This window comes from Carassius auratus, chromosome 3 (genome assembly GCF_003368295.1).
Source record: "Carassius auratus strain Wakin chromosome 3, ASM336829v1, whole genome shotgun sequence".
Lineage (NCBI taxonomy): Eukaryota > Metazoa > Chordata > Actinopteri > Cypriniformes > Cyprinidae > Carassius > Carassius auratus.
Genome location: NC_039245.1, coordinates 18,441,458 through 18,468,058, shown reverse-complemented (window position 1 = coordinate 18,468,058; position 26,601 = coordinate 18,441,458). Strand labels below are relative to the sequence as shown.

The 26,601-nt window shown below is 40.1% G+C and overlaps 1 protein-coding gene across 1 annotated transcript; it reads left to right on the top strand.

The window, feature by feature from the left end:
- Positions 1 to 169: 169 nt before the first annotated feature.
- Positions 170 to 26,589, top strand: LOC113049361 (calmodulin-regulated spectrin-associated protein 3-like). Its single transcript, XM_026211654.1, has 18 exons — positions 170 to 708; positions 10,720 to 10,985; positions 18,224 to 18,364; positions 19,021 to 19,107; positions 19,324 to 19,356; positions 20,481 to 20,619; positions 20,699 to 20,838; positions 20,964 to 21,057; positions 21,197 to 21,242; positions 21,396 to 21,460; positions 21,628 to 21,700; positions 21,784 to 23,833; positions 23,914 to 24,038; positions 24,433 to 24,716; positions 24,806 to 24,899; positions 24,984 to 25,096; positions 25,475 to 25,593; positions 25,735 to 26,589. The coding sequence occupies exons 1-18, from the start codon at positions 576 to 578 to the stop codon at positions 26,035 to 26,037; spliced, it is 4,305 nt and encodes a 1,434-aa protein (XP_026067439.1). The 5' UTR covers positions 170 to 575; the 3' UTR covers positions 26,038 to 26,589.
- Positions 26,590 to 26,601: the final 12 nt, after the last annotated feature.

The following is a 26,601-nucleotide window of genomic DNA, read 5'->3' as shown; positions in this document are numbered from 1 at the left end:
AATGCCATGACAATTATATTTATTACGTTGTTCATTATGACTAATATTTCCCTTTCGCTCCCTTCTGAGCAAGTTCTACCTGTCCTGCACCTGTTTCCATACGTTCAAGCCCCTTCCTACCTGCTACTTGAGTTCACATTCTTTGCCCCGCCTCCTTAACCCTGTGTCATAAATTCTAGAACCTGATTGGATGCCCGGCGGGATGATTGACAGGAGTATGGAGTACCTGGAAATCAGTCGTTTACGGAGCCTATCAGCCAGAGCGATGTGGACTCTGAAGCGGGGTCGAAAACAGTGAAACAACCCCCGGGAATATCGTTGAATTTGTCGCTCCGATAGACTGAAACATACCTATACGGCCGCCAGCTCTACTGTACGTATGAAGAGAAGATCCAGAGAGGAATAAATAATACATTTACATTATTTTTTTCGCCGGAACGCTATCCGAAACATCGGCCTTTTGCAATCCCAATGCTGTGGTTGTGTGAAAGAAAAGGATGACTGTTTGATTTTGTTTAATTCCTCACCACAACACCTTCCTCTCTTTTTCCCGGCCCGTCTGTTTTGGACCTGCTATGGTGGACTCGAATGCAATGAGGAAGACTTTTGTGGTCCCGGATATAAAGCCATTGGATCAGTATGACTTGACCAGAGCCAGAATCTGCGCCAGTGTCGGGTGGCTCCTGGGGAAATCGTACGGCAATGCAGGTATGCAGTGTCCGTGTGTCAAACTCTAGAGAACTGCCCAGTTACCTAGATTGCATTTTATTCCCTTCTGAGTCCGCTTTACATACCTAGGCAGCTCGCTAGGTTTCATACATCTTTATTTCTTTCTCGAATCATGTGCTGGTCTCTCTCTCATATGTTTGTTTTGAGGCAAGCATTTGCTCATTGTTCGGTGACTGCGGAGGAAAGCATGTGTGAAGGAGAACAGCGTGTAAACTCAGCGTTTTTCACAACACAAAGACCACATGAGAGCTGGAAAGCTGCTGGTTGTGCTCCAGCTGTGTCTTGCTCATATGCATTCAGTCTGGTGCTCTTGAATTATTTATTTAATAAATTAATAGTCCGATACAAGGTCTAAAAGTATGCTTTCCACCCATTGGGCACTAATAACATATTCATGATTATGATAAAATGATTGCATGCTACAACAGTCTTGTAAGGACAAACCAGTTATATCATTTTATATAACTATAAAAATGATGAAGAATATGAATAATCATTTAAAATAAAGTAAATTCCTTAAATAAAAACGCACTATGCCTTCATATGAGCGCGGATAAAATGTGTCCTTGTTTGGCAGAGTTACATGAGGGTTTAATCGCACGTGCTTAATCCTTGCAATAGACGCGTTGTTGTCTGGGAATTATGATATGATGGGTAGAAATGTAGTAGGTTTGACCTGAATATGTGTATTTTGTGAGCGCGTGCTCTGAAAGCACCTATGCGTCATGACGCCTGTACACACCCACTCTCGCGACCCCTTTTGTTAATACACCCACAAGAGCACTTACAAAGATGAAGGAGGGCTTGGTTTCTGACAGAGAACACGGTTGTTGATGGCTAAAGTGCTTAGTGTGTTTAATTATTTACTGGGGAAATATCATATGCTTATATGCTGATGATTTGTGTGCATGGATAGTTGACATGACGTCAAGCGGTGACAGCAGTGTCCTGCAGTGTGACGTCATATATAGACATCACTAGGTGATAATGAAATGTGCAGTGATTTAATTAAACTTTCAGAACAGAAATCAGAACATTGAACCAACCCAGGTTCAGAATTCATATATTGAACAATGTTTCTACTGAGGGTATTTTGAATTGGTCACTTTATAAAAAAAATAAAAAAAATAAATAAAATAAATTACATTTCACCAGGTAAAACACAAAAAGAAAGTTTTATTGGGCGAATTATATGTGAGCAGAGACTTATTAAACCTCAGAATACAGATTAATAAAATAAAACTGTTTTGTGTATTTAAAGGGATATTTCACATTCAGTTGCTGGACCCCATTGACTTCCATAGTATGGAAAAAAAACATTATGCAAATCAATGGGGACCAGCAACTGAAGGTGAACTATTGCTTTAAGTGTTGCTGAAGTGGAGATTTCTGACTTATTTTGAGTAAACATTAAATCAAATGACCAGTCCCATTGTCTAAAAAATGCAGTTTCCTTTTGAACATTCAAAAAGATAAAAAAAAAAAGTCTATGTCATTTGTCAGCTCTATTTATTTCCCACTGTGATCATGCAGCCTTACATACTCTGTTGCCATTTTTCTCTTTTGCACTTGTAGTTAACATCAGTATTGGTTAACAGGCTTTAAACCAAGTTTTTTCATTAGGCCTAGCTGATGCATCACTCGATTCATTTGCACAGTGTATAACCTCAGTGTTCCCCTCACAGTCAGATGAGAAGGATCTCTGTATACGGTGAGGTGCTCTGTGCTCAACGACAGCTCACTAGCCTGTGAATTAAAACTCACAAGGAAAAGATTTGTTTTTCTTTTTGAATGCAGCAGACTGAGTAGTTTGTGTGTTCTTGGATTGTTTAAAAAAAAGCCTCATTGTGTTCACCCAATGAACCCCTGTTAATTCAGATCGTAAGTCTGCATTCCTGTGTTTGCTTTATACCTTGAGCCCGTTTAGAGTCATTCTGTGCAAGTACACAAACGGCAGGCCTGGATTTAATGGTTCTCCTTACTTGTATAACTTTTAACTCTGAAATGGGTGGAGATTTAGAAGATTAAGATGTTTTGAGTTTGCATAAGTAATGTAATCTTGTCTGTAATTTTCAACTACAAACAAGAATTTCGATAATGCAATGGCGTGACCTTTATGATATGCTTGAAATGTCTGATGATGCAAGAGTAATAAGTTTTAATATTGAAAAGTATTGCTGAAACGTTCAGTGTAATTTTAAAATGTATTTTTGTTTCTGATATTTGTGTGAAGTGTGTATTATAGTGATTCCAGTATCACACCATTAGTTTAGCATTAGCAACATAGCATTAGAACAGTAGAATTCCTAGTGGAAAAACTACATTACGCATGATTCTTTTTTTTTTTTTTTTTTTTTTTTTGCGTCAAATAAAAGTTTGTAATGTTGTGAAACACCTCGTAACTGATTGGTTTGGGTTACGATTTATAAGTCCAAGGGATAGTTCACCCAAAAATGAAAATTATCTTGTGTTTTATTCGCCCTCGAGTCATCCTAGGTGTATATGACTTTCTTCTTTCAGATGAATCCAGTCAAAGTTATATTAAAAATTGTCCTGGCTATTCCAAGCTCTATCATTGCAGTCAGCAGGTGTTGGAGTTGAACAGTCCACAAGTCATCAAATAAAGCGCTTGCATTCATAATAAAACATGCCGCATATGGCTCCGGGGGTTGAATAAAGGCCTCCTGTAGTGAATCAATTTTTGTCAGAAAAATATCCACATTTCAAATGTAATAAACACTTTTTTTGTCTCACTTTTGTTATCTGTCATACGTGGAAGAAGTCCCGGCGGAGGATGTAGTACGTCGGTGTTGTGTGATTTGTGACTGACGTGGAGAGAGAACAAAACAAAATTACAGTCATGAATTAGAAATACAGTGTGAGGAGTTCAATATAAACCAAGAGGAAACTTGGCTTCCTTTAATCCTATAAACAAACTCGCGAGACTAGCATATCTCAGGCGCTCCACATATTTGCTGCATAATCCACCGGAACGTCTTCCGTGTATGACAGATAAAGGAAGTGAGAGAAAAGTGTTTATACGTTTGCAATATGGATATATTTCTTACAAAAACACATGGATTTGCTACAGGAGGCCTTTGTTCACCCCCGGAGCCATGTGCAGCACGTTTCATTATGAATGCGCACACTTTATTTGATGACTTGTGGACTGTTCAACTGCAACACCTGCTGACTGCAATGATAAAGCTTGGAATAGCCAGGACAGTTTTTAATATAACTCTGACTGGATCCGTCCGAAAGAAGATATAGTCATATACACTAGGATGCCTCAAGGCTGAGGGTGAGTAAAACATAGTCTAATTTTCATTTTTGGGTGAACTAACCCTTTAACTAAGAGTTTTTCAAAATCTCTGTGTCCAGAAGCAGTGCACTCTTTTGGAATCACTTCGTGTTGAGTGCTATTTGTATGGTGTGTGTGGATTTGTTGCCAATGTAGAATGCTCCATCTCTGTAACTTGTGAGATTTCATGATGGTCATGATGCTGCCTTGTTATGCAGCTTTCTTTGAAAGAGGCAAGCAGTGAGACAGCTCTCTAGTTTTTGAGCAGAGCTAATGTTTCAGTCACAATATGATCACACTTAATACATTAAATATAGAAACACCTTAAACTCTGCAGACATTGAGCTTCTAGCTTTTCTCACAAAATGGTCCTTTTGTTGCAGATTATCTGCCACACATAGTGTCTGCCCTGAGTGTGAGAAACTGACATCTCCTTAATTCACCTGGTTGATGTGTAATTAAGTTGTGAATGCCAGTATGTGGCACTTCTTTGTTTGTATTCACTCCCAGCATCAAAAGCAGACGTGTGTGACCACGCCCTCTGGTCAAAGTCACCTGTTCAGCCACACAGAGCCGAGCCAGAGAGAAATCTTAGCAGATTAAATAGGCTTGGCTGTTTTTCAGCATTGATACATGACTGTGTGTGTGACTTTAGATCTCTGATCCAGCGCTGCACTTGTTTCCCTGCATGAACCCGATGACATCATCGCTTTGACTGCCAGTCCGAGGTGTAGACTTCATATTCATGTCAGAGCCCTGGCCCCCGCTGAGCTGTAACACACAGTGTTCAGGCATGCTGTGCTGCTAATTGCTACCTGTGTTATCATTAAGGTTTTTTTACTCCGCTTTACTCTGGATGAACTCGGCTCAGTAAAGAGCTATCCTTGGTACACTGTCCTAAATGCAGGAGCTTTGAGTTCAGTTACAGTCTGCTTTACAGAAAGTGCAGTTGTCTACATTGCAATTTCGATTGATCTGTTATCAGAAGTGAATGTGTCCAAGTAATGTTCCTTTCACAAATAAACAGTCAGTTAGCAAACATTAATTTTATACAGAAGCTGAGCTCATTAAAGCGATTATTACAAGTGGGATCATAATGATTACAATATAGAGAAATTTTGTCAGTTGTGCATGTCGATTCAGGTTGGCATCATCTGGGGTCCTTGCAGGGGTCAGCATCATCTCTCCAGTTCATGCCGGGCCAGTAGTTGGCGATGTCACTTTGTAAAGAAAGATGGAAATGGTATCGTTTTCAAAAGTTCGCTTTTTCAGGCCCCCAAAACACCATTGTGTAAATGATTGACCAAAACACTTAAGTTTTCTATTTTTAGCTGAAAGTGGTGGTGTGTAAATTCCCTCTTAGAGTGTGTGGGTTTCTTTTTTAATATTTGTCAACATTAGATGACATCCTTACATCCTTAATGTATTATTATTATGACCTACAAACCTGTTATTATAGTTGCAATTATTATAATTATTGTAGTAAGTGCTACTGGGGTGATACCTTTTTAAAAAGATTCTAATATGTACCATTTAGGTACTGATATGTACCTTTTAGGTAATAATATGTAATATTTAAATGTTAATAAAGTACAAAGATGTACCTTTTGAAAGGGTATCACCCCAGTTTTTGTACCTTTTTTCTGAGCGTGTACTAACTATTGAAAGGTAAATAGTAACTACAAGTACTCTACACATTAGCAGCTGTCTAGCAATGCCCTGGCAGTGAATTTTGCATGGGTAGGTGCTACTAATATTGACTACAGAAAATTAAAAAATCTAATTAGATTTTCATGCTGTAAGCCACAGCTTCAATTTGGATGAATTTGGCCTCAAACCTTGGAGCTCTGTCCTAGTTGTAAGAGCTTTCAGTACAGCCTGAACACATCTGATAAAATAAGCTGAAACTGATTTCAAACCAGGTGTTTAGTTGGGTAAACCTACAGCTGTGCAAGGCATTGATGCTAGTACATCTAGTCCTGCAACAAAGGTTTACGCACATCAGCAAAAATAAAATAAAAACAACTATGCAACACATAGATTAGAAACTTAGAAATCAAGCTCCCTTCTCAGATGGCAGAATCTTTCTTATCTCCCTCAATAACTGTAATGGAGAATGATACATTTTCACCGATAAGGGGTTAAAATGCTCGATGTGCTCGTTCCTCTCTAATGGTCCTCTGAGCATTTGCCTGTATTAGTCATGCTGGAATCATCAGTGTGTCACAGCAGTGACTCAACAGGTGAGGTGGCTCGGAGCGGCTGTGGTGAACTCTGTTTGTTCATCATGTTGTTTGGGTAATTACTTGAAGAACACACCCTTAAAATCTGAATTCTCCTTAATGAATGCTAAGATTAGAATGAGAGTCCATTGACATTGTCTTGTGTTTTTAACCAGTGAGGTTTGGACACAATGTGGACACTTGCATTTAACTTTTTGGTTTGTTGACTTGGCATTCTGTGTTTATTATAGATGTGAAGAACGGTTTGTTTGTAGGCATAGCTTTGTACAGATGCTGGTCAAAACAAGTCCACGCCCCTTCAAAGAAAGAAGGTAGCCTAATTTGGAAAATGGGTTTCCTTTTTTTTTTGGTTGTTGTTGTTGTTGTTGTTGTTATTCAGAATCATTAACCTGACTGAAAGAAACATCTGGTAAAAGATTAAAAGCCAGTTTGTAGACAACTTTACTTTACTGATATTTGCCATGTTTGACATTTTTATAATTACTACTTAATTCAGTGTATGCTTTTTAAAATCTACAAATCATTCTGAAGTTTGGATGTCAGTATGACTTCTTATGCTCCTCAGGGTTGCTTTCATTTAATTAAAAATACATATAAAAGATATTAGAGGAAAATGTAAGATCTATTGTCTACTTTAGGGATATATATCTTTTCTCCCAGTGTATGTATGTATTCTTATTTGTGATGTAACTGGTTATTGCATAATATCAGTGCATATATTTTTCATTTTTTTGTCAAGAACATAACATTTTGTTAAATGGATTATTCCCAGTGGACCAGAGCATGATGGTCATATAACATCTGTGTGGTCCTTCGATTGTGCCCGCTGGCCTTTAATTAAAACAAAACTGGACTTTAATGCTCCATGTTCCCTTGACGACCCTCTTTAAATCTGAGGCTGACCCTTCTCTGTAGTGTAAAGCAGCTATTCAGATTTATATTGTAAACCTGAAACAGCGCTGCTAGCGGTGTAATGTTTTTGTGTTGGTTTTAGCTGTCTGTGTTTGGAGACTTGCTGTGATGTGACAGACGTGTGAAGCTCAGCTGACTGCGTGAACTGTGGGTGTGGGGACGCTACATCCTATCTGCTGTTGTCTCCTACTGACGTTTGTACAATCTCTCTTTGATTCTTTTTAGTCCTGCTTGGCTGACTTGAGTCAAACCATTTGAATGATCGTCTCCTTAAGTTTATTGAATTCACGTTTCTGTCCACTGCTGCCATTGAGCCAGACCTCCTGAATCTCTTAACCTTTCACCTCTTCATTGACTGAAATTGGTGTATGTGAGAGAGAGAACGAAAGCAAATCTGATAGCGTGTTTGTCAAGGAAGAACGGTGTGGTGTGGGTAATGTTTGCACATTTGGAGTTGGTGTTTGCTTACATAATAGTGACTCGGTTGTCATCTAACATGCTCCTTATTGAGAATTTACTGCTCTTTCCTTGTTGATTCCCTTTCTTCTTCTTAAATGTGACATTGCTCATCTAAACAGTGTGTTTGTAGACACAAAAGTAGAGGTAGCGATATTACTAACTTAACTGATTTTGCTAGCTCATTCATTCAAAATGGTTTGCCTTTTTTTGGTTAAAACTAACCTTTATGTCTTTTTTTTGTTTACACTGAATGTGAAAATGGTGCATGAAATGACACAGTTATAAAAAGTCAGATCATACATATTTAATGCAGATATTTCATTGGGCAGAGTTTCAATGACTGATGCAGCAGAAAATCATACGTTCACCAAAATATTTTGAGATTTCACGTGAAAGTCCCAGCTTGCTGCGTGCTGCGCCTGCTCAGGACAAAACACATTTTAAAAGTCTTTTTTTTTATTTTTATAAATTAGCATTTTTATTCAGCAAAAATGGATTAAATAGATCATAATTGGATGTAAAGACATTTATAATGTTGCAAAATAATTATATTTAGTTGGTGTTCATTTGAATCTTTTGTTCATAAAGAATGTCTGTAAATCTAAGTTTCTGCAAAAAATACTAAGCATTGCTAAGAAGAAATGTTCCTTGAGCAGCAGTTCAGCATATTAGAATGATTTCTGAAGGATCTTGTGACACTGTCATGTGACACTATTGAGGTAATATTTTACAATATTGCTGTTTTTACTGCATTTTTAGTCAGAATGTCAAAATGCAGCCTTATTTGAGCATTAGAGATGATTTTCAGAAACAAAAACAAAAAAATCTTACAGACACTACAAACTTTTGCAGTGTGTTATATTATTTAATGCTTCACATTACAATTGAGCTAGCTTTGAGAATAATTGGCTACTGTACCCTTCAACATCACTTCCTTTGGGTTGTATTTATTTTAAAACTTTAGCAAAAAATGATCTTCATCTAGCTACTTTTTCTGACTACTTTAAATTGTGAGTTGCCTGTAATATGATGAGCTGTAATTCCAAGCAAGCTTCCCCAGCACTGGTATATGTGTGTGTGTGTGTGTGTGTGTGTGCATGTATCCAGCGCTTGTCCCACTAAATTCCGCCCTAGTTTAGCATCGCCTCTCTATTTTCAGGTATTGCTCTCCCATCTATTCTCTGAAGGTGCAGTACAGAGCAGTCATTCATTGACTTCCAGTCCTACAGGGAAATGAAGCCTCTATCAGCCACCTTCATCTCACATCGCTGCTGCCTTTGCATCCTGCTTTGCATTCTGGGTTTGAGCTTTATGTGACACCCAGTTGGTGGGCAGTGTATTGTTTCCCCCTTTATATTACAAGTTAGCATTGTTTATTTTTTGGCTTGCTGTTTGTTTCAAATATGATCAGAATGTCCTTGTAATCTTTTATCAACATGTCACCAATATCTTCCTGTGTCCTGTTCTGCTGATGTCACTTAGGTCATATTTGCTATGCATGATAGGGGCTTTTTCACCGGGCAGTTACAGGAGCTAGTCATTAGTCACCAAAATTTAGACTCTGTTATGGAATGCCCACTTTTCCTAATCTAATCAATTTTTATTTAATAAAATGAAAATATTCATATTATTAATGTTGATAACAGTTGAGTTGCTATATTTTTTTGTGGAAACCATGATTCATTTTTTTTTCAGGATTCTTTGATGAGAATGTTCTAAAAAACAGCATTTATTTGAACAAGCCAAGTTTTTAACGTTATAAATGTCTTTATTTGTCTCAATTTAATGCATCCTTGCTGAATACGAGTATTATGTTTTTAATTAATTTTAATAATTAAAAAAAAAAAATTTTTTTTTAAAAGACTGACCCAAACCCTTTGACCTGCAGTGTATGTTATATTATGGAAGTGAAATGCTTCATTTTGAATTCAAGAAGACAATGAATTGGTGTTCCTGGTGTCTTGAACCTTTGTGTACAGGTGTACAATTACATGATTCATACTGTAGCATAAATGTGCTTTGTGAGTGAGTGAGGTAGTTATCATCTGGTTTATTGATTGTACGCATAGATTGAAATGCAAGATCAAATGCAAATAACATTATATAAACTTGTACACTGGTATCGCTGATTTGAGCTCCTATCCTGGAACAGGTTCTACAGCTTCTGGCTGCTTGTTAAACATGGATGTGGCAGATGGGTGCCTTGGATTCATGATCGGCCCTGAATGTGGTAGAACCAGTTCATGGTGGGCGTGTGAGGTGTATGTTTCAAGTCTGCGTTTCACAAGTTTTTGTGAGTGTTTGGTGCTCGTTTATAGAAACTGTCTCACACCAGCCCGGCAGCTGTCTCTCTTTGTCCTTTCACAGGTGTAGGCACTCAAATCCAAACTATCGGCTTGACAAAACATGACCGTGTAAAAGAATCATTTATTATGGGTGCCCCACATATGTGAATGGTTGTTTTCCAGCCCACGTGGGACAGGTTTCACATTTAGCTGGTGTTTGTTGCCTCACTAGACTCTGTGTGTTTGTGTGAGAAAAAGAGACCCAGACAGGTGGAATCTCTCTCCTATTGTACAGCACAACAAACACACTCCACAGACCTCAGCCTTTTTTAAAGCTATCTGTGTGTGTGTGTGTGTGTGTGTGTGTGTGTCTTTCTGAGACGGGCTCTGGGTGCCGGTGTGTGTTCAGCAGTGTTGCACCCTAGGAATGTCTTCACCATCACTCACATCTACAGCTCCAACTCCTGTGTGTCTTTATTTTTCCGGTGACATGCATGTACGTGTGTGTACGGTTTGTTGAAGCCCTGGTCTGCTCACTCGATCAGATGATTTGAGCTGTAGGGCATGATGGGGCCGTTTTTCCTCATAGATAGCTTTGTGTTTTCTTCTGTTAGGTTAGTCTTTCTCTTCCCAGGTTGTTGAGTGTGTTTATATGTCCACTACCACATCATTAAGATTTTTTAAAAATAAATGAATGGCTTTATACATTAATGATGTATTTAAAAAAAGTGACAGTAAAAACATTTATTCTCATAACATAACATTCTCTCTCTCTCTCTCTCACCTGCAGAGAATGTTCCGGTGGAGCTGCGAGACCCGTTCTACTGTGATCAGTATGAGCAAGAGCACCTGAAGCCTCCCGTCACGCGCCTCCTGCTGTCCCCTGAGCTCTACTGTCGCACCTACGGCCTTCTGCTGGGTGGAAGCCCGGGAGCCGAGGGGCCCCCCAAAGACATCCCAGCACTCTTACAGGTCCTGGGCAGGAAGGGCTTGGCACCCAAAGACCAGAATGCCCCTGTGACAGAGGCTGAGCTCCGACAGAAGCCTATCAAAATGGTAAGTCAAATGAGCGGTGTCAGCACATTCCTGTCTAAATTATGTAGAGAGTCAAGTTTGGAGTTGATACAATGGCTTTTGTATCTTAAAACCCAGAGCTGACATGTTGTCTGCCACTGATTTGAAATCCAATCCTTAAGTAACTGATTTGAGATGCTCTTCATAGACAGCAGGTTAAGCTGAGGTTCTTGTGTGCTGTGTTAATAGCTGTCCTCATATGACCCACACCAGAGACTCAACTATTGATCATGGTTAATCCTAAAGTTAGCATGTGGCTAAGATAAAGAGTCGAGGATTTTAGAAAAATAGCATCTAGTTATAACAGTTTACTGGTATATTAAAAGTGATCGTTTCCAATATATAATGTAATATATTTATAGGATTTTGAATTAACACAGGTGTCATAATTATTAAACCCCTATTCAACATTGGTGTTTTTAAGTCATTTATTTGTATGGCGTGGAACAAAATTCTCTTAAAACACAATTAAGCCTTTAGAAACTCTTTTAAAATAACTAATTAACTTGAACTGTTACGCTTACATAAACTAAGCGCATGCATGTGCTGAAGTTGAGTAGCAAATATGGTAACAGAGCTTTTATTACATTAGAAGGTCTAAGGCTTCATGACGATTTCAAAGACATTAAAAGCTTCTAGAGACACAGCTGCCAGCCTTATTTCTAAGCTTAAAATGTGTTTTACCAGAAAACCTTCAAGGGTGGTGAAGAAAAAAGCACAATAAAATGGTTTGATCAGAGTAGCTGAGAAAAACCTGCTTTGTACAGCCAGAGACTTGCAAACTGACTGGATTAAAGTAGAGAGAAACATTTCAATGCAGAGTTTAAGAAGAAATTTAGACAAGCATGACCTGAATTTTGAGGCATCTTTCCAAATGGCAGTCTTGATCAAGAAGAGCATAAAAGGCTTACTTGAACATGCACAAATGAATTTGGATAGACCCGTGGAGTTCTGGAAGAATGTTTTATGAAGTGATATGCCCAAAGTGGAACTGTCTGGACTCATGGATCAGCATGGCAAAGCTTATGAGCAGAAGAACATAATCTTTACGGTCAAACAAGGAGGTGGACCAGTCCTGTTATGGCATTATATTACTGTTGCAGGAAGTGGACAGTTTGACTGAATGAGGAAATCATTGATTCTTTGAAGTATCAGGCCAAGGAATTCCCTGTCAATGAAAGTCTTCACTTGGCAGCCATATTTGCCTCCGGATCTGCTATTTCAGACACCCAAGACCAAGTACAACAAATAAAGCCCTGTATTTTAGGATGATCCAACTAAGCATGTCTCAGGACGTTGACTTTTCTCATTGCAACCAGAGCTCCTCTGGTAGGTACCGCAGTAGGTATTGGGACACAACTGATGTATCTGTGATTTATTGAGCATGGCCTGCCAAAAGTCACAATCAGTTGACCTTCTTTGGAGAAGGACACATGGGGATGGTTTCATTGGGGCACTGGGGGATGTTTTCTGGAGGTAAAAGGATTTTGGGGAGGGGCAGCTCCAGTTTATGCTTGGATTCCAGGGATTATAGCATATAAAGCAGCTCCCCCTCTCAAGCAATCCCTGAGTAGATCCAGCTGTAAGGGACAGGACAGTTACTGAAAAACGACATGCTAAGCCCAGGTTTGCTGGGGTGGGTGAAGAAACACAATGCAGGGGCTGACGAATAGTGGCAGGGTCGAGGGATCAGACCTTCACACAATACCAGACAGAAGACCGCAGACCTTGTTCTGATGTAGCACTATCCTCCCTGTTTGAGAGGGTCTTCCTCACAGCAGGAAGGGCTTTAATGGACACTAAAGGAGTGTTTGATTCCCCTTGGGCCCAGAGCTTTTTACAGAAATTGTAGTTTCTCATACCTACATTGAACCAAAACAAACTAGGTGACAGACGTCAGTGTTGTCGAATATAAATAAGTCATGATTAGTGATAGGTCAGTATATCAGAAAGGCTGATTAATCAGGTGATTTAATATTACAGTTGTTTTATAATAATACTTGATTACCGACTTGTCAGAAGTTTTTTCCCTGCCAGCATATAACTGGACGCTACAAATTTTGTTGTCAATTATTTACAGTAAAAAACACATAGTAACATGTTTGGCATAAAAAGTCATACATTTTATGCATGTCTCATTTGAGATCTTGAGTAGCATTTAAAAAAAAATTATACATTGATTATAATAACAGTGATTGTGCCAATGACTTTGCAAGAGCTTAGAAAAGCTGTACCCTTTGGCAAATTTGGCAAAGAGATCATTTTGGACCCTTCATTTTTTTTTACCATTCTCTGCAGTGACCCAATTCTTCTTTTGTTTCGCCCATGTTATACGTAATTTAAATTCTGTTTATTTGTTCCAGCATCAGTTTTCCAACAGGGACATCTCTGAGGATGCACTGATAGTGTGTGGTGCTGTAGGCAAGTCAATGTTCAGTGCTCTGCAGTCTCTGTCTGGGGTTCCCGGCTGCAGGTCCTCTTCTGGTGTCATGATGTGCTCGGCGAGCTGTGCTATGAGCTCTGAGCTCATCTGGTGCTGTCTGGCTGCTCGTGGTGCACTTCCCAGGCCTGACTGTGGGGGCGGCTGGCTGACTGGGTGCTATAGCAGCCTGATGAAAGTGGGTCATGATGTAGAATTGGGATTGGATTTGAAGCAGTCTGAAACAAGGTCAGCAAACAGCTTTGGGACAGCTGAAGACTGTTTTAGCTATGAATATGCATCTCAACTCAACATTTGGTACACTTCCTGCACAGAACGTGGTGATAACTAAAACTTGATATATTTACATGATATTAAATAATGTTTTGGAGATGCACCATGATAATACTGTAGTATGCCATTGTTTCATAATTGTTATTGAACTAAATTGAATCAACAACTAATTAAATTGAGCTGAATAATGACAGCTTTCAAGCTGTTAACAAAGTCATTTTATAACTAACTAAATTTACAACACTTATTTTACTGTTTATTTCTTTTTGAAACCGCTTGTTTTGTATAAAGCGCTATACAAATGAATGTAATTTGATGCAAAGCTATTTTTTCTGCTCTATGTAGAAACAGGGAAGACATAATTCCTTCTGAATGAAGGAATATCTGGAGACACATTGCTGTGACCTTCCTGGTTAGCTGTTCACATCTCTGCAGGTCTGACATTTTCCACTTGAATGTGGGGCACAGCCCAGCCCAGCGGTCTGTAGAGGATAAAGAAAAATGAGTGATAATCTGTGATCCAGACTGTGATCCGTCATCATTCAGCTGAATACAAGACATGCCACATTTCAGTTCTGTCCAACTGACCTGAGAGGTGTATTTCAGTTCATTTCATTGAAAAGGGAAGCAAGGTGTCTCACAAATTGCTCACAGATAACATTTATTTTTCATCTGTGTGTCATTTTTGTGTGATATTATTTATTCTGCAATACCGTCCAGTGATGATGTGATCCAGACTCCGCATCATCATACATTTGAATATTAACAACCAGATGCCACATTTCAGTTCTGTTCTGTTGAACTGATCTGATAAGTGTTATTTATTTTATTTTATTTTTAAACCTGTTTTTAATCTTGTTTTATCCTATTTTAATATATTAAAAAAGAATGCAAGATGTCTCACCAGTTGTACACTGATTCATTGATTTATAATCTTTGTTCATTTTTGTGCAGTCTTTATTCTGCAGTGCTGTCAAGGCCTTCCTGTGAGCTGCATTTGTGCAGTTCCATGAGAGCCTCAGCTCGTTGCTGTTTTGTTTAAGATGTTCTAGGTGAAACTGTGTAAAATGGCTGGAGTGTCTGTAACCAGAACTGATCAGGAGAATTTGGAAGTCAGACTATTGCCTCCTGAAGTTCCAGAACAGCTGTGAGACTCAAGGAGCTGCAGTCCTCAGTATTTAAGCGCTGCTTTGTCTTCTGATCCTTGGTTTTATAAATAACAAACATAACTTTATATTAGAAATGGTTTCAGTATACAGTGTGTGTTTATATGATTTAACTTGTTCCTTCCTGTAAATCACCCCCTGCTGTGCCCCTAGCCCACTTATCCTCCTGTCTGTGGCATACTGAGAACTGGGGGTTAGAAATGAACATTCACAGTTATAATAACCGCAGTGAACTTTATTTTGCCTTTGCCCTCCCTGTGGAGTATTTTGGCAGTTGTCACAGGACTTGCCTGGGTTTGTGGTGACGGCACTATGTCATTAGGACTAGCTGTTGTTACCTCAGGGTTTCCAGCTTCATCTGTGCACACGAAGCTGTGGTAAGGTGCATTGAGGGTTATATTGATTTGCCATGTAATATATGATTTGGCAGGCCGGTTGTGCTCTGTGTTCCAGTGTTGGTCCCTCTCCCCACTCATTAGGGACTTGTGATTTAGCTTAGCGAGTCTTGGAGCGTATACCACATGACAGAGCAGAGTTTGTGACCTCTGCAGTACAGCAGTTTCTTACTGATCAGACCCAAATTGCGAGGTTATTTTTTGCGCTGATTTTGGGCAGAAGTCTGTGGAGTGTTTTTTGTAACATTGTTAATGTGTTAAGAGGGTTTTAGTGCACACGAGCATTTGCAAATTAGCCAAAATACAGTCATTTTTTTGGTCACTATGGATGCTCAAGAAATAGGCTATTTCATATCAATGTTGAAAAATACAGCATTTATTTGAAATTGAAATCTTTTGTAATATTATGTGTTTTTACTGTCACTTTGATTATTGGTAAGCATCCTTGATGAATAAAAGGATTTATTTTAGAAAAAATTGCTCTGACCTCAAACCTCATTTTTAAATGGTAGTGAAAATATAGAATTTTTGCCATTTGTTTGTCTTCTTGTCTGTAGTCGTTTTCCTTATTTTTTCAATATTCATAGGCAGATGTTACACATTGCTTGATGCATTCTCCTCAACATAAATACAAAATTTGACAAAACATTTGACAGAATAAATACGACACTTCTGTTATGGTCCTCTTTCATTGTGCACCAGAACATCTGTTCTCGAAGTGGCCCAGAGATCGGCTGAAACCCTCCCACTGTGGCTTATCCTCACAAACACGTCCCCCTGGCTGAGCCGGTCACTGGAAGCTGAGGTATAAATGCTTTCTGACAGAGCTGCTCCTCCCTCGGTGCTCTGCAGAGGTCAGCACTTCAGTTCACGCTCGGAAAGACACCACTGTTGAAGTGTTTCACTGTACTGGACAGGATAAAAGCGTTACTGTGTGGTTGCAGAGGATGAAAGGATGTATTGCGTGTAAGGGGGCAGACGCTGGCTGGGACTGATTAGCATTAGCCATGTGTGGTAGAGAGGCGGGCCGCATAAGGGAATGTGTTCCTCTGACCTGTTGGACTGTTAATGATTATAGCAGGCTGAGTATAGCCAATACAGAAAAAACGAAGGCAGGGAAGAGATTTCAGTGAGGACATTCATGTTCACAAAACAGTGATGGATAACATGACTGGGAACATGTGAAAGGCAACTTGTGTTCTATTGATTTTTGTCCAAGTCTGTTGTTTTCATCTTAAAAAGCATAAAAAGAACCCCTCTGAAAATGTCTGGTGTTGCGCCAACTGATAGTGAATGATTGTCTTTGGCCCTGTTTGTCTTAGACATAAACCAAGAGGAGTCTATTAGTTTTGTCCTTGAAAAACATCCTTTCTTTACTGTAAAACATAACCCTGTGGATTTTGATTAGAAGGATAATTTACCCCCTTATTTGAGTCAAATGTCCCCTGGAGAACTGCTCTAGTGACCTTGTGTTCCCATTTCTGTGCTGTGTGAGTGAGTGTCACACAGTCTGGGCTATATTTTTATCCAAAATCAAGAGATTATATTTTGCTTTTTGCATAATGATGATTCACATTTTAATGCTTCATCAAAATTAAACTTTGGGACATTAAGATCCATTATTTTTGCTGTTACGCAATTAAGTTCAGCATAAAATATTTATACTTTTGCATTGTTGTTGTTATAATAAATAAATGGACCTAAACTATTTTCATGCAGTTCCCCTGAACATTAGATTTATATTGCTATTGACTACACTGACGCTCTCAGTGGTTTGGGCTACAGGTAGTAAATGTCCCCTGGTTGAAGTGCAGAAAGCAGTTAATGGTTTAACCCTCTTATCGCAGCTAAGGTGCTCTCCATGACTCAGCTGATAATGTGGTTGGGTTGTTTTTAATGGGCTTGGGTGTGAGCAGCCTCGCTGTAATGGACTGGGAGGATGAAGAACAGTCCTCATCATCTGCGTCTTCTGTAGATTATCGTTTCTGTTACAGCGTCTGGTGTTATTAGATAAGACAGATGGGTCTGTGTTTGTGAGTAGTGATACCAATAACAGTGTCACAATTCCTAATGCAAATTGGCTACCACCGAAAAACAGATATGCAAAAGAACACACTTCTTTAATGTGTGTTAATGTAACTTTTTTATGTTATTCTTTCCTTTATTTGTTTACATTATTTTAGACGTAACCAACTGTTTATATTAGTACCTTGCCAAATGCAGGTTTTGACCAAGAAGCAGACATGCAGATGACCTTCATGGAGTATGTGCATGAATTGTGAGCATTCGAAAGTTTGCTAGTTTAAAATTTTGGCATAATCACAGTTGACTCTTAACAACAATTTGGTACCAAAATACCATTTCCTTTTGAGTATTCTTTGCACACTCACATTGGGTATCTGATGTGCTCAGAAATTCCAGCACATACACAAACACAAACTGAGGGCAGCACAAATGTGGAATGCTGGGGGTTTGAAACTGCAGCAGCGCCCCTCTGTATCCTGGAGTCTGTCACACAAGTCATACTGCAATATATCATTGAGAGAGGGAGAGAAGAGAACAATACTGCTGCAACACTTAAGAGAAAAGAAACGGCAGGAAGTCAGTATTGAATATTGATTTATTTCTTACTGTTTGATTGCACAGCGTTTCAAGGATGCATTACACAGCAAAACAATGAATATGCAAGTAAATCATGGCACATTATATTTTCATTCATTCTCTCTTGTAGTGTTACTAAGACTTATGCAGAAAACCAAACATTCATCTTATCTCCTCAATAAAGACTCTTCAGTCCTGTAGCATTAGAAAGGCCTTGCTTTCTGACGTTGTTCTGAATGTTACTAGACACTGTTATTACATTAGGCGCATTAGGTCAGTGTTCAAATGACAGCTGGGTTTTCTCTAAGCTCTGACTGTCCTGTTTGTTTCCTCTGATTGGTGCAGAGTGTCCACTTGGAGTTGATAGATGCCTTAATGGCAGTGGGTGCCATGGAGATGGTAAGCAGAGTCTTGGCGAGTGGCGGATCAGAGCTGCTTGGTACAGATGCATCCTGGGACAGAGCCCTGCTCTATTGGGTGAACACGGTGAGTCTTGTAAAGAACCACAACAACAGATTTTCTTGGAGCTCAAACAACTCTTATAAACTCTCAAAAGCCTATAAATAAATCTAAAAACTTTAATTTACAGTATTTAAAAGGGTAGTAAAATAAAAATGATTTACTTCATCCTTTACTCACTCTTATGTTGTTCCAAACCATTGAGCTCAAAGAGATTCTTAACATAATATTGCAAATATTTGTAAGGTGGGGAGAACATTATCTATAAATAACTTTCAGTAGAATTTCAGTCTGTTTATCACAGAGCTAGCAACATAACTTCAGTAAACTTGGAATATAGTCTTTTTTTTTTGTCATTTTGGAGCTTGAGAGCTCTGTCCAATTCACTTTAATTGAATGGGAAAGCACCTTGAATATTCTGTTCTGTGGAGGAAGCGAGTATGGAGCATCATCAAGGTGACTAAATAATTGTTATTATGAGGTGAACTATAGCTTACACTTTCCTGTTTACATATACTTACTAACCTCTAATATGCAATATTACTGGTCCTAAAATAAAACCCTGTGGAACACCTTTGCAAAAGATGCTCTGGGTGTGGTCTTGAGCAAATAAAGTCACTTTGATTTTTACTTTTGATGTCATGTCATTGTCATAAGTTGTTTTTTGTTATTCTTTTGTGTAGTTAAACCAAAAACTGAAGGAACAAACAGAAGGTACACTAAACGATGCATCTCAGCCTAGTACTGAACCACAGCCTGTTCAACCTTCGGTAAGAAACAGTCATAAACAAACAGACAGACTGGTGCATGTGTACAATAACTTGACCCCTACACCTCTACACCAACATTCACTCATTTCCTTAGCAGTACTATCTTTTTCCTCTGGGTCTACTTTGCTGTCTAACTACCTATCCTATCTTCTTCCTCCTCTGCACTTCCCCACTTACCTTGTTCTCCTTTCATGTTCCTTCACTTCTTTCTGACAGTGTCCCACCCGCTGGTACTGGAAACTTGTTCCTGTAAGTCTTTCTCTTGTCTTCCATTCTTCCCTTCTTTCTTCCATTTTTGTGTCCTAAGCACATATAAATATGTCCTCTTTCGCCTCCTGCTGGCAGTGCAAGTTGCATAAATAGAATTTGATTCCTTTGACCTGTTAGAGCAAAAAATCTAAATAATCTCTCAGTTTTAAGGTCCCCCACCTTATAACATGCTACGACTGATGCATATAATACATGGCAAATTAAGTATAATAATATTGCCAATTACTTGCAATATACCTTTATAGTTTATAGTAAAATAAAATAAAAAGATGCAGCTTTTTGTTGATAGCCTGTGTATCTTATCATGGCACGTATGCATCCTCAACATTGCACTGCTGTTTTTGAGAGATGTAGATTTAGTTTCATTGCATCAAGTCCTTGCTCCGGCACTGTGCATTTAAAAGCCACATGGTTGTCTTGAGGAACATGACTTAGATTCAGACAAAATCCTTTGGGTGAACCAAAGTTGGATTAAAAAACAATATCATTTAGTAGTTTTCTGAGAACAACTCTTAGATTAGAGGAGAAGAGTCAGTTGTCTCAGCATCCTTGCATCATCATTTACATTACAAACAATAAGCCAGAAATAAGCTTAGCATGTAAATTAAGCAACAGTCTATGGTGGTTAAGTGAATAAAGTGTGTCTGTGTTATTAGTGCACTTATCTGCTAGTGCATGTTGTGTGTATCAAGTTGAAAAGGTCTCTGTTAATGTATCAGGTGTTGGCTGTTCACACAGCTGCCTCTGTTCATTGCTCTGACCCGTTAAAGACCAAGTCTCTCAAGTGTTAGCTGTCCCAATTCCCATTAACAATGTCTTTGCTGTTCCTCGACTCTTACTGTATTTTGTCTTCATGTACTGCTTGCATGGATTCTTTTGCTGTTGTTATTGTTTTTTTCTCTTAGACATTTATTGCCATCCCTGGTTGTACGTTTTAAGTGTTTGATTCTTTTGGTTTTACAGTTGCACATAATGGATAACAAATTTGTAAAAGTGTACTGTCACTGTTTGCTGTCAATGAAAAATTTCACAATAACAATTTTGACTAACAAGCAACATAGCACTTTATCCAATATTGCAGTTATATATTTTTTCTTGTTTAGATCCGGTACAGGAAGGACAGGATGCAGTCTAAACTCAAACCCTATTTTCCTGTGGTGAATGAAGTGAAGGATCTCTCGAACGGATGTGCTATTGCTGCTGTTATTCACTATTACTGTCCCGGGCTTCTGAGATTAGAGGGTATGGTCACATCTCAAATCTGAATTTGCTATTTTGTAGATGAATAAGAAATTGTTTTAAAAAATGTTTGTCCTATTAGATGTATGTATGAAGGACTCGATGTCTGTGGCTGACAGCCTGTACAACCTACAGCTGATTCGAGAGTTCTGTGACAGCTGTTTAAAGAGCTGCTGCCCTCTAGCGTTGGAGGATTTGCTCTACAGTCCAGCACAATTAAAGGTATATAGAAACCTTATTTAAAACATGAGGATGAGACGAGACCATTATGATTTTTGTAATAATTAAGTAGTACTGTGGGACATACTATGGTATTTTATATGTTGTGTATTTTTCTCTCTTTCTAGACAAACATACTGATCTTTCTGGCAGAGCTCTTGTATTGGTTCGAGGTCTCAAAGCCAGAGTTTGTTCAGCCTCTCCAGGACTCCGAGCTCACTGGTAAGTGCATGTCTTGATGAGTGAATGGTTTATTTTCCTGTAGATTTGTAAATTTGTATGTCTTTTTTAGATTTCTTCAGTGACAGTCTGTTAAAAAGGGATATGTAAGTTAAAGTACTTTTTTTTCTTTTTCTTGTAGAAACATCTGAAAGGACCAGCAATGGCAACAGTGGGTCCAGCAATAGGTACAACAGAGTACATTTTTTGTATTTGGTTTTTTAAAAGCCACATATATATTTTGCTAAGAATGCACAAAATTATACCCAATCTAATTTTCAACCTAAATGTGCCTTTATAAAAATCAAGGCTGAAACTTTTACTTGTCTTTTATGTGCAAGTGGTTCTCCATCTATCTTCAAGAGGCCTTTCCTGCCCATCTCTTGCCCTGTGACTGCAGCAACAGGTGAGGAAAACGTGCTGTCACTCTGTCCTGAGTCATCAGTTGCCATTATGTGTGTTTCCCATTCTTTGTAATGTAGTAGGAACATAAAGGAACAATCACATGGTCTGTGTTTGCATGTTGAATGTGTCATCCAGTCATGTGTGTGTTTGTGTTGTCTCTGTGACCAGGATCTCTGACTCAGTCTACCTCAATGTCTCATGTAGAGACAGCAGGACGAACGTGGACTAAGAAACCACTAAGGTAAGGTACATCAGTGTTTTATGCGTCTTATTCATTTTTTTTTTTTCAGATGAATTTATCTTTTTTTCTTCATGGCTCTTCAGCCGTCCCTTGTCTGCTGTGTCCTTTAGTATTCCTTTTGGACTGGATAGTGATGTGGACATTGTGATGGGGAACCCGGTTATAACTCGGTCTGTCAGTTCGGACAATCTTAATCCTGCTGGTCAATCCATGACACGTGACCCCTACACGCCTCCAGAGGACCTCAGCCACTTGCTGAGTAAGGCTCCTGGGCCTAATGGCCCTCAAAGAGCTTCCTGGGCCACTCAAACTCGTCCATTGCTGGCTGAAGAGAACGGCATTGATGATAGTGAAACAGGAGAGCTACCAACAATTGAAGAGGCACTGCAGATCATCCACAACGAGGAGAAGATGGAGCCTCGCCTTCACCCGGACGGGGCTCCCGATGTTTTCTACCTGCATTCACTGGATGATCCAGCAAATGCTAGACTCAATGGGAGCCCAATGACACTCAGCTCTTCAGCACCATCCCGTTCAGGAATGCTCTACAACCGATCCTCAGGAGTCCCACCAGAGCCCAGCCGCACCAGACACCCCTCAGAGGGATCCAGAGATGACGACTCCGTGTTAAGAGATGGAAGCATGGATTCAGATGCCTCAGAAGATCTTCCAAAAATTCATTCTACTCCTGCCACACCCGCTTCGGGTCCTCTCATAACAGAACCACGTTGTGAAAAGACACCGGATAGCGGTGTTAGGATGACCAATTTTGCCGAACGGAAGAAGAAACTTGTTCCAGAGCAGGTACAACCCAGTGAACCACAGGCACCACAAATGACTACATGGGCCAAGAAATTAGAAGAGAGTCCCAGTAAGAGTCCTGCTGTCAGCACTGAAATGTCAGAGCTGGGGGCGAGGCTGGAGGAGAAGCGGAAGGCCATTGAGGCACAGAAGAAACGTATAGAAGCCATCTTTGCCAAACACAGGCAGCGGCTGGGCAAAAGTGCCTTCCTAAAGTTAAAGAAGGAGCAGGAGGATGGGGATGGTGAGGAAGGACGTCAAGGGGAGGTTGGCACCTCCTCCATAGAAAATGACCTCAGCCGTTTGGCACTGGAGGAGAAACTGGCACGTTTAGAGAGCGAGGAGGAGCAGGATGAGCAACAGCAGGAACAGTTGAAAAAGGGCCCCTCAGTAGAAGAAGAGGGGAATATCAAGTCCCATGTCCAACAGGACAATCCAGTAGAGAAAGAAAAAGCTGGAGTAGGAATTCCTGGTGGAAAAGACACGGCCCCACTGGGAAATTACAACAACGCTGTGTCTAAACTAAGTGCTGCTCTCAATTCTCTCCAAAACGATATGCAGCGTCTCTCGGAGCAGCAGAACCAGCTGATGAAGAAGAAGGTAGCTCCTAACAACCAGGCCAGTGGCGTCCCACCCAGCTCCAAACCCTCAACAGCTGCATCTTCTCGTTTGTCAAGAGAGTCCAATCGCAACCTCTCCTCTGCCTCCTCCTCTCCTTCCCCATCTCGCAAGATTGCAAATCACACCGCTCCCCCCAAATCACCATCATCCCACCGTAGGGCACAGTCTGCACCTCCAAAGAGCCCCAAACTGCATCACCACCCTCGGCCTGCAGAGCTCAAGACTCCTGCTTCAACAAGAGTTATAACTCTCCCTCAAAATGTGGACAACATCCCTCATTTGCGAAGAGTGTCCCCGTGGCAATGCAGGGATCAGAACTCATCCTCTTTCAGCATAGGTACCTCCAGTCAGAGTGAGTCCCGCTCAGCTTCGTCCCTGGCTAGAACAGACGACAACATTTCAGACACAGGCTCCAGTGAGGACCATACAATCTTCAGTATGGAACTGGATAGCGGATCTTCACAGGTTCTGGCCCGAAAGGATCGCCAGGGTGGCGGCAGCAGCTCAGGAGCTCCTTCTGAGTGCTCCTTTGAGAGTGACCCTTCTGCAGCAGGTTTCAATGGCAAGCACAAAAGCCTTATCGAGATCTCACTGTCCTCTCTCAAAGCATTGGAGGGTGAAGGAGCCGATCAGAGCCAGGATAACTTCTCAGATTCAATGAGTGACCAAACAGAGCCAGAAATTAGTGGTGGAGTTGGATTCTTCTTCAAGGTTAGGGGAGAATCACGTTAAATTTGGAGACATTTAGCCTAAAAGTTGTAGTCTTTATTTAACTCCCTGAAACTCTTTAGCAGGATGAAGCTCGACCGGAGGATGAGATGGAGAGGAGAAGAGCAGCATTACTTGAGAAACAACAAAAGAGAGCAGAGGAGATCAAGAGACGAAGACAGGAGCAAGAAAGAGAGAGGGAGCCAAGGTAAGGCTTACCAACAAAGTGTGGAAAGTGACAGCTATGTGTAGTAATAATGAGGCCTCTAAATATTTAGGATTAGTGAGAAGATGTTTAATTTTACTTTCTTAGAGGATAGTCTTTCATTGAAGGATGGGCCTGAGCCATATGTTATTACAGTGTAATAAACCTAGTTATAATGCTATTAAGAGTATTACCACTAAGTATTTTCTGGTTGTGGTGTCTTTTTAACTTTGGGCAGTTACTAGCTAGCAACCACCCACCTCTTGCAACTGTATGTATGTAGGTGGTGGTAAGTTTTTTTTATATGCCATCTAATGCACTCAAACTCAATATGTTAATCCCTGTATAACCATTTGGACAGTGTGACCTTTATCAATGCTGTCTATAAATGTAACAGTAGGTCATCTTCAATGGATGAGTCTCGCAGAGGAGAGGAGAGACCCCAAACTCCTTCTACCCCTCCGCCTCCACGCACCCCTCCACCAGAGGGCACTCCTCAGCGGCGTGGAGACTTCACCCGCCAGGAGTATGAACGGCGACATCAGCTAAAAATAATGGAGGATTTAGATAAAGTACTCCGCCAGAAACCCACTACAGTAAGAGGCGTCAAGAAGCAGAGGCCCAAAACAGTGTTCAGAGATGACTCTGACCTCTCCCGCAGCCCAGCCAAAGGGTTTATGGGTAAGTTATTGATCATCAGGAAGCTTGTTTCCTTTCCATTGGTAATCACAGTTGGAAAGACACATGCGATATCAACTCTTCTTTCTCAGGTTCTAGACTAAATAAAGTTTACTCCCATTCAACAACGAATCTGTCCTCCATGGCCAATGACAATGGGACGCTAACTGTCAGAAAATCTCCAAGGTAAATCTAATCTTTATATGTTTTGTCTGGTAAAACACCTGCTCCTTATTGTGACCATCTCTGAACATTTATTCCTTCCCACAGTCGTTCTCATTCACCATCCAGACTGCTGTCTCCAGGCCGTCTTGCTGCACAGAATGGGGACTGGGAAAATGAATCTACTATTTCATCCGCAGCCTCCATCCCAGAATATACTGGTAATCTAAAAAATTACACGATTTGTAGTTTGGTTAGTGGTGCTTAGTGTAAAGCATTTTCTCATTTTTGGGGTTAGGCATTCCAACAACCTCACGTGTTAAATTTGGTGAACTACTTATTGGACATAGTTTGGTGATAAGTGACACAGCAAATCCTGTGACTTTCATAAACTCAAGCCATATCTCAATACCGCAATATATATACAGTGAACAACCTAGTAACCATCTAGCAATGTATTGGCATAGTGGATTGCAAGTTTTGCATGAGCAAGTACCATTTGAGTTTTAAGATCATTTACATTAGTTCATGTGATCAAAAACTTACTTTGATCTGTTGTGTTTTAAACAATGGCATTCATTTTTGCACTTCCATTTCAGGACCGAAACTCTACAAGGAGCCAAGCTTCAAGTCCAATAAGTTCATTATCCATAATGCCATCTCTCGCTGTTGTTTGGCAGGCAAGGTCAACGAACCACAGAAAAACAAGATTGTAGAGGTGAGTGATCTATCAGTCTTTGGTACACTCTGGGATCTCATGACTCTCTGCAGACAGCCAACAGATATTTGCATGGGGCATTTGAATGCATGATGTAATGGTCTGCTCTGTCCATTTGTATTTCCTTCTTGACTGCAAAAGGAAATGGAGAAAAGCCCTGCAAACCATTTCCTCATTCTGTTTCGGGACGCCAGCTGTCAATTCCGGGCAGTTTACACCATGAACCCTGAGACAGAGGAGATGGTTCGACTCGTAGGTGTCGGGCCACGTGTTATCAATCTCACTATGGTGGAATCGATTTACAAGTACAGCTCTGACCGCAAGCAGTTTACAACTATCCCGTCCAAGACCATGTCCATGAGAGTGGATGCCTTTACCATTCCCGGCCACCTATGGGAGCGTAAGCGCCCGGGAACCCCAAAGAAGCTCGGGACCCCAAAATAAATCCTGCTGGAAATGCCAACTGCCTGAGCTCGCCACATCACCTTTGGTTTCTGTCCTCACTCCGGCAGAATAGCGGGACTCCAGTGGAGTGCATGACAGGAGAAAGAGTGGGATAACAAAAAAGAATCCTTAAAAATAAAAGTAAAGTCATCAGAAGTTCATGGGTTGGTGACTGTGCAAAACTCCTTTGTGTAACTACTGGTCAAGTTACAAAGATCTATTCAGAAATCTCCATTGCCATCTTCTTAAAGGAAACTGAAGTGAAAAGGGCCTGATTGGTTTTCTAAGATTGTACAAAATGTGTCCTTTAATGTTAAAACTTTAAATGCAACTTTCCAGTCTCATCTTTAAAGTAAAATGAATGTCCTCCAGAAAAAGATCCTCAGAAATGTTTCAGCTCCTTCCCTCCTTTACTCACTGAACTGGATCTGTTGGCATGTAAAGGATGCTCCAGATGAAATCGGATCTTTGGTCTTTGATGAATGTACCAGCACAGGCCTTCTTATCATCTGTTTATCGTCATCAGCTTCTCAGTCTTAAGGGACTGAATGTAGAACTCTATTA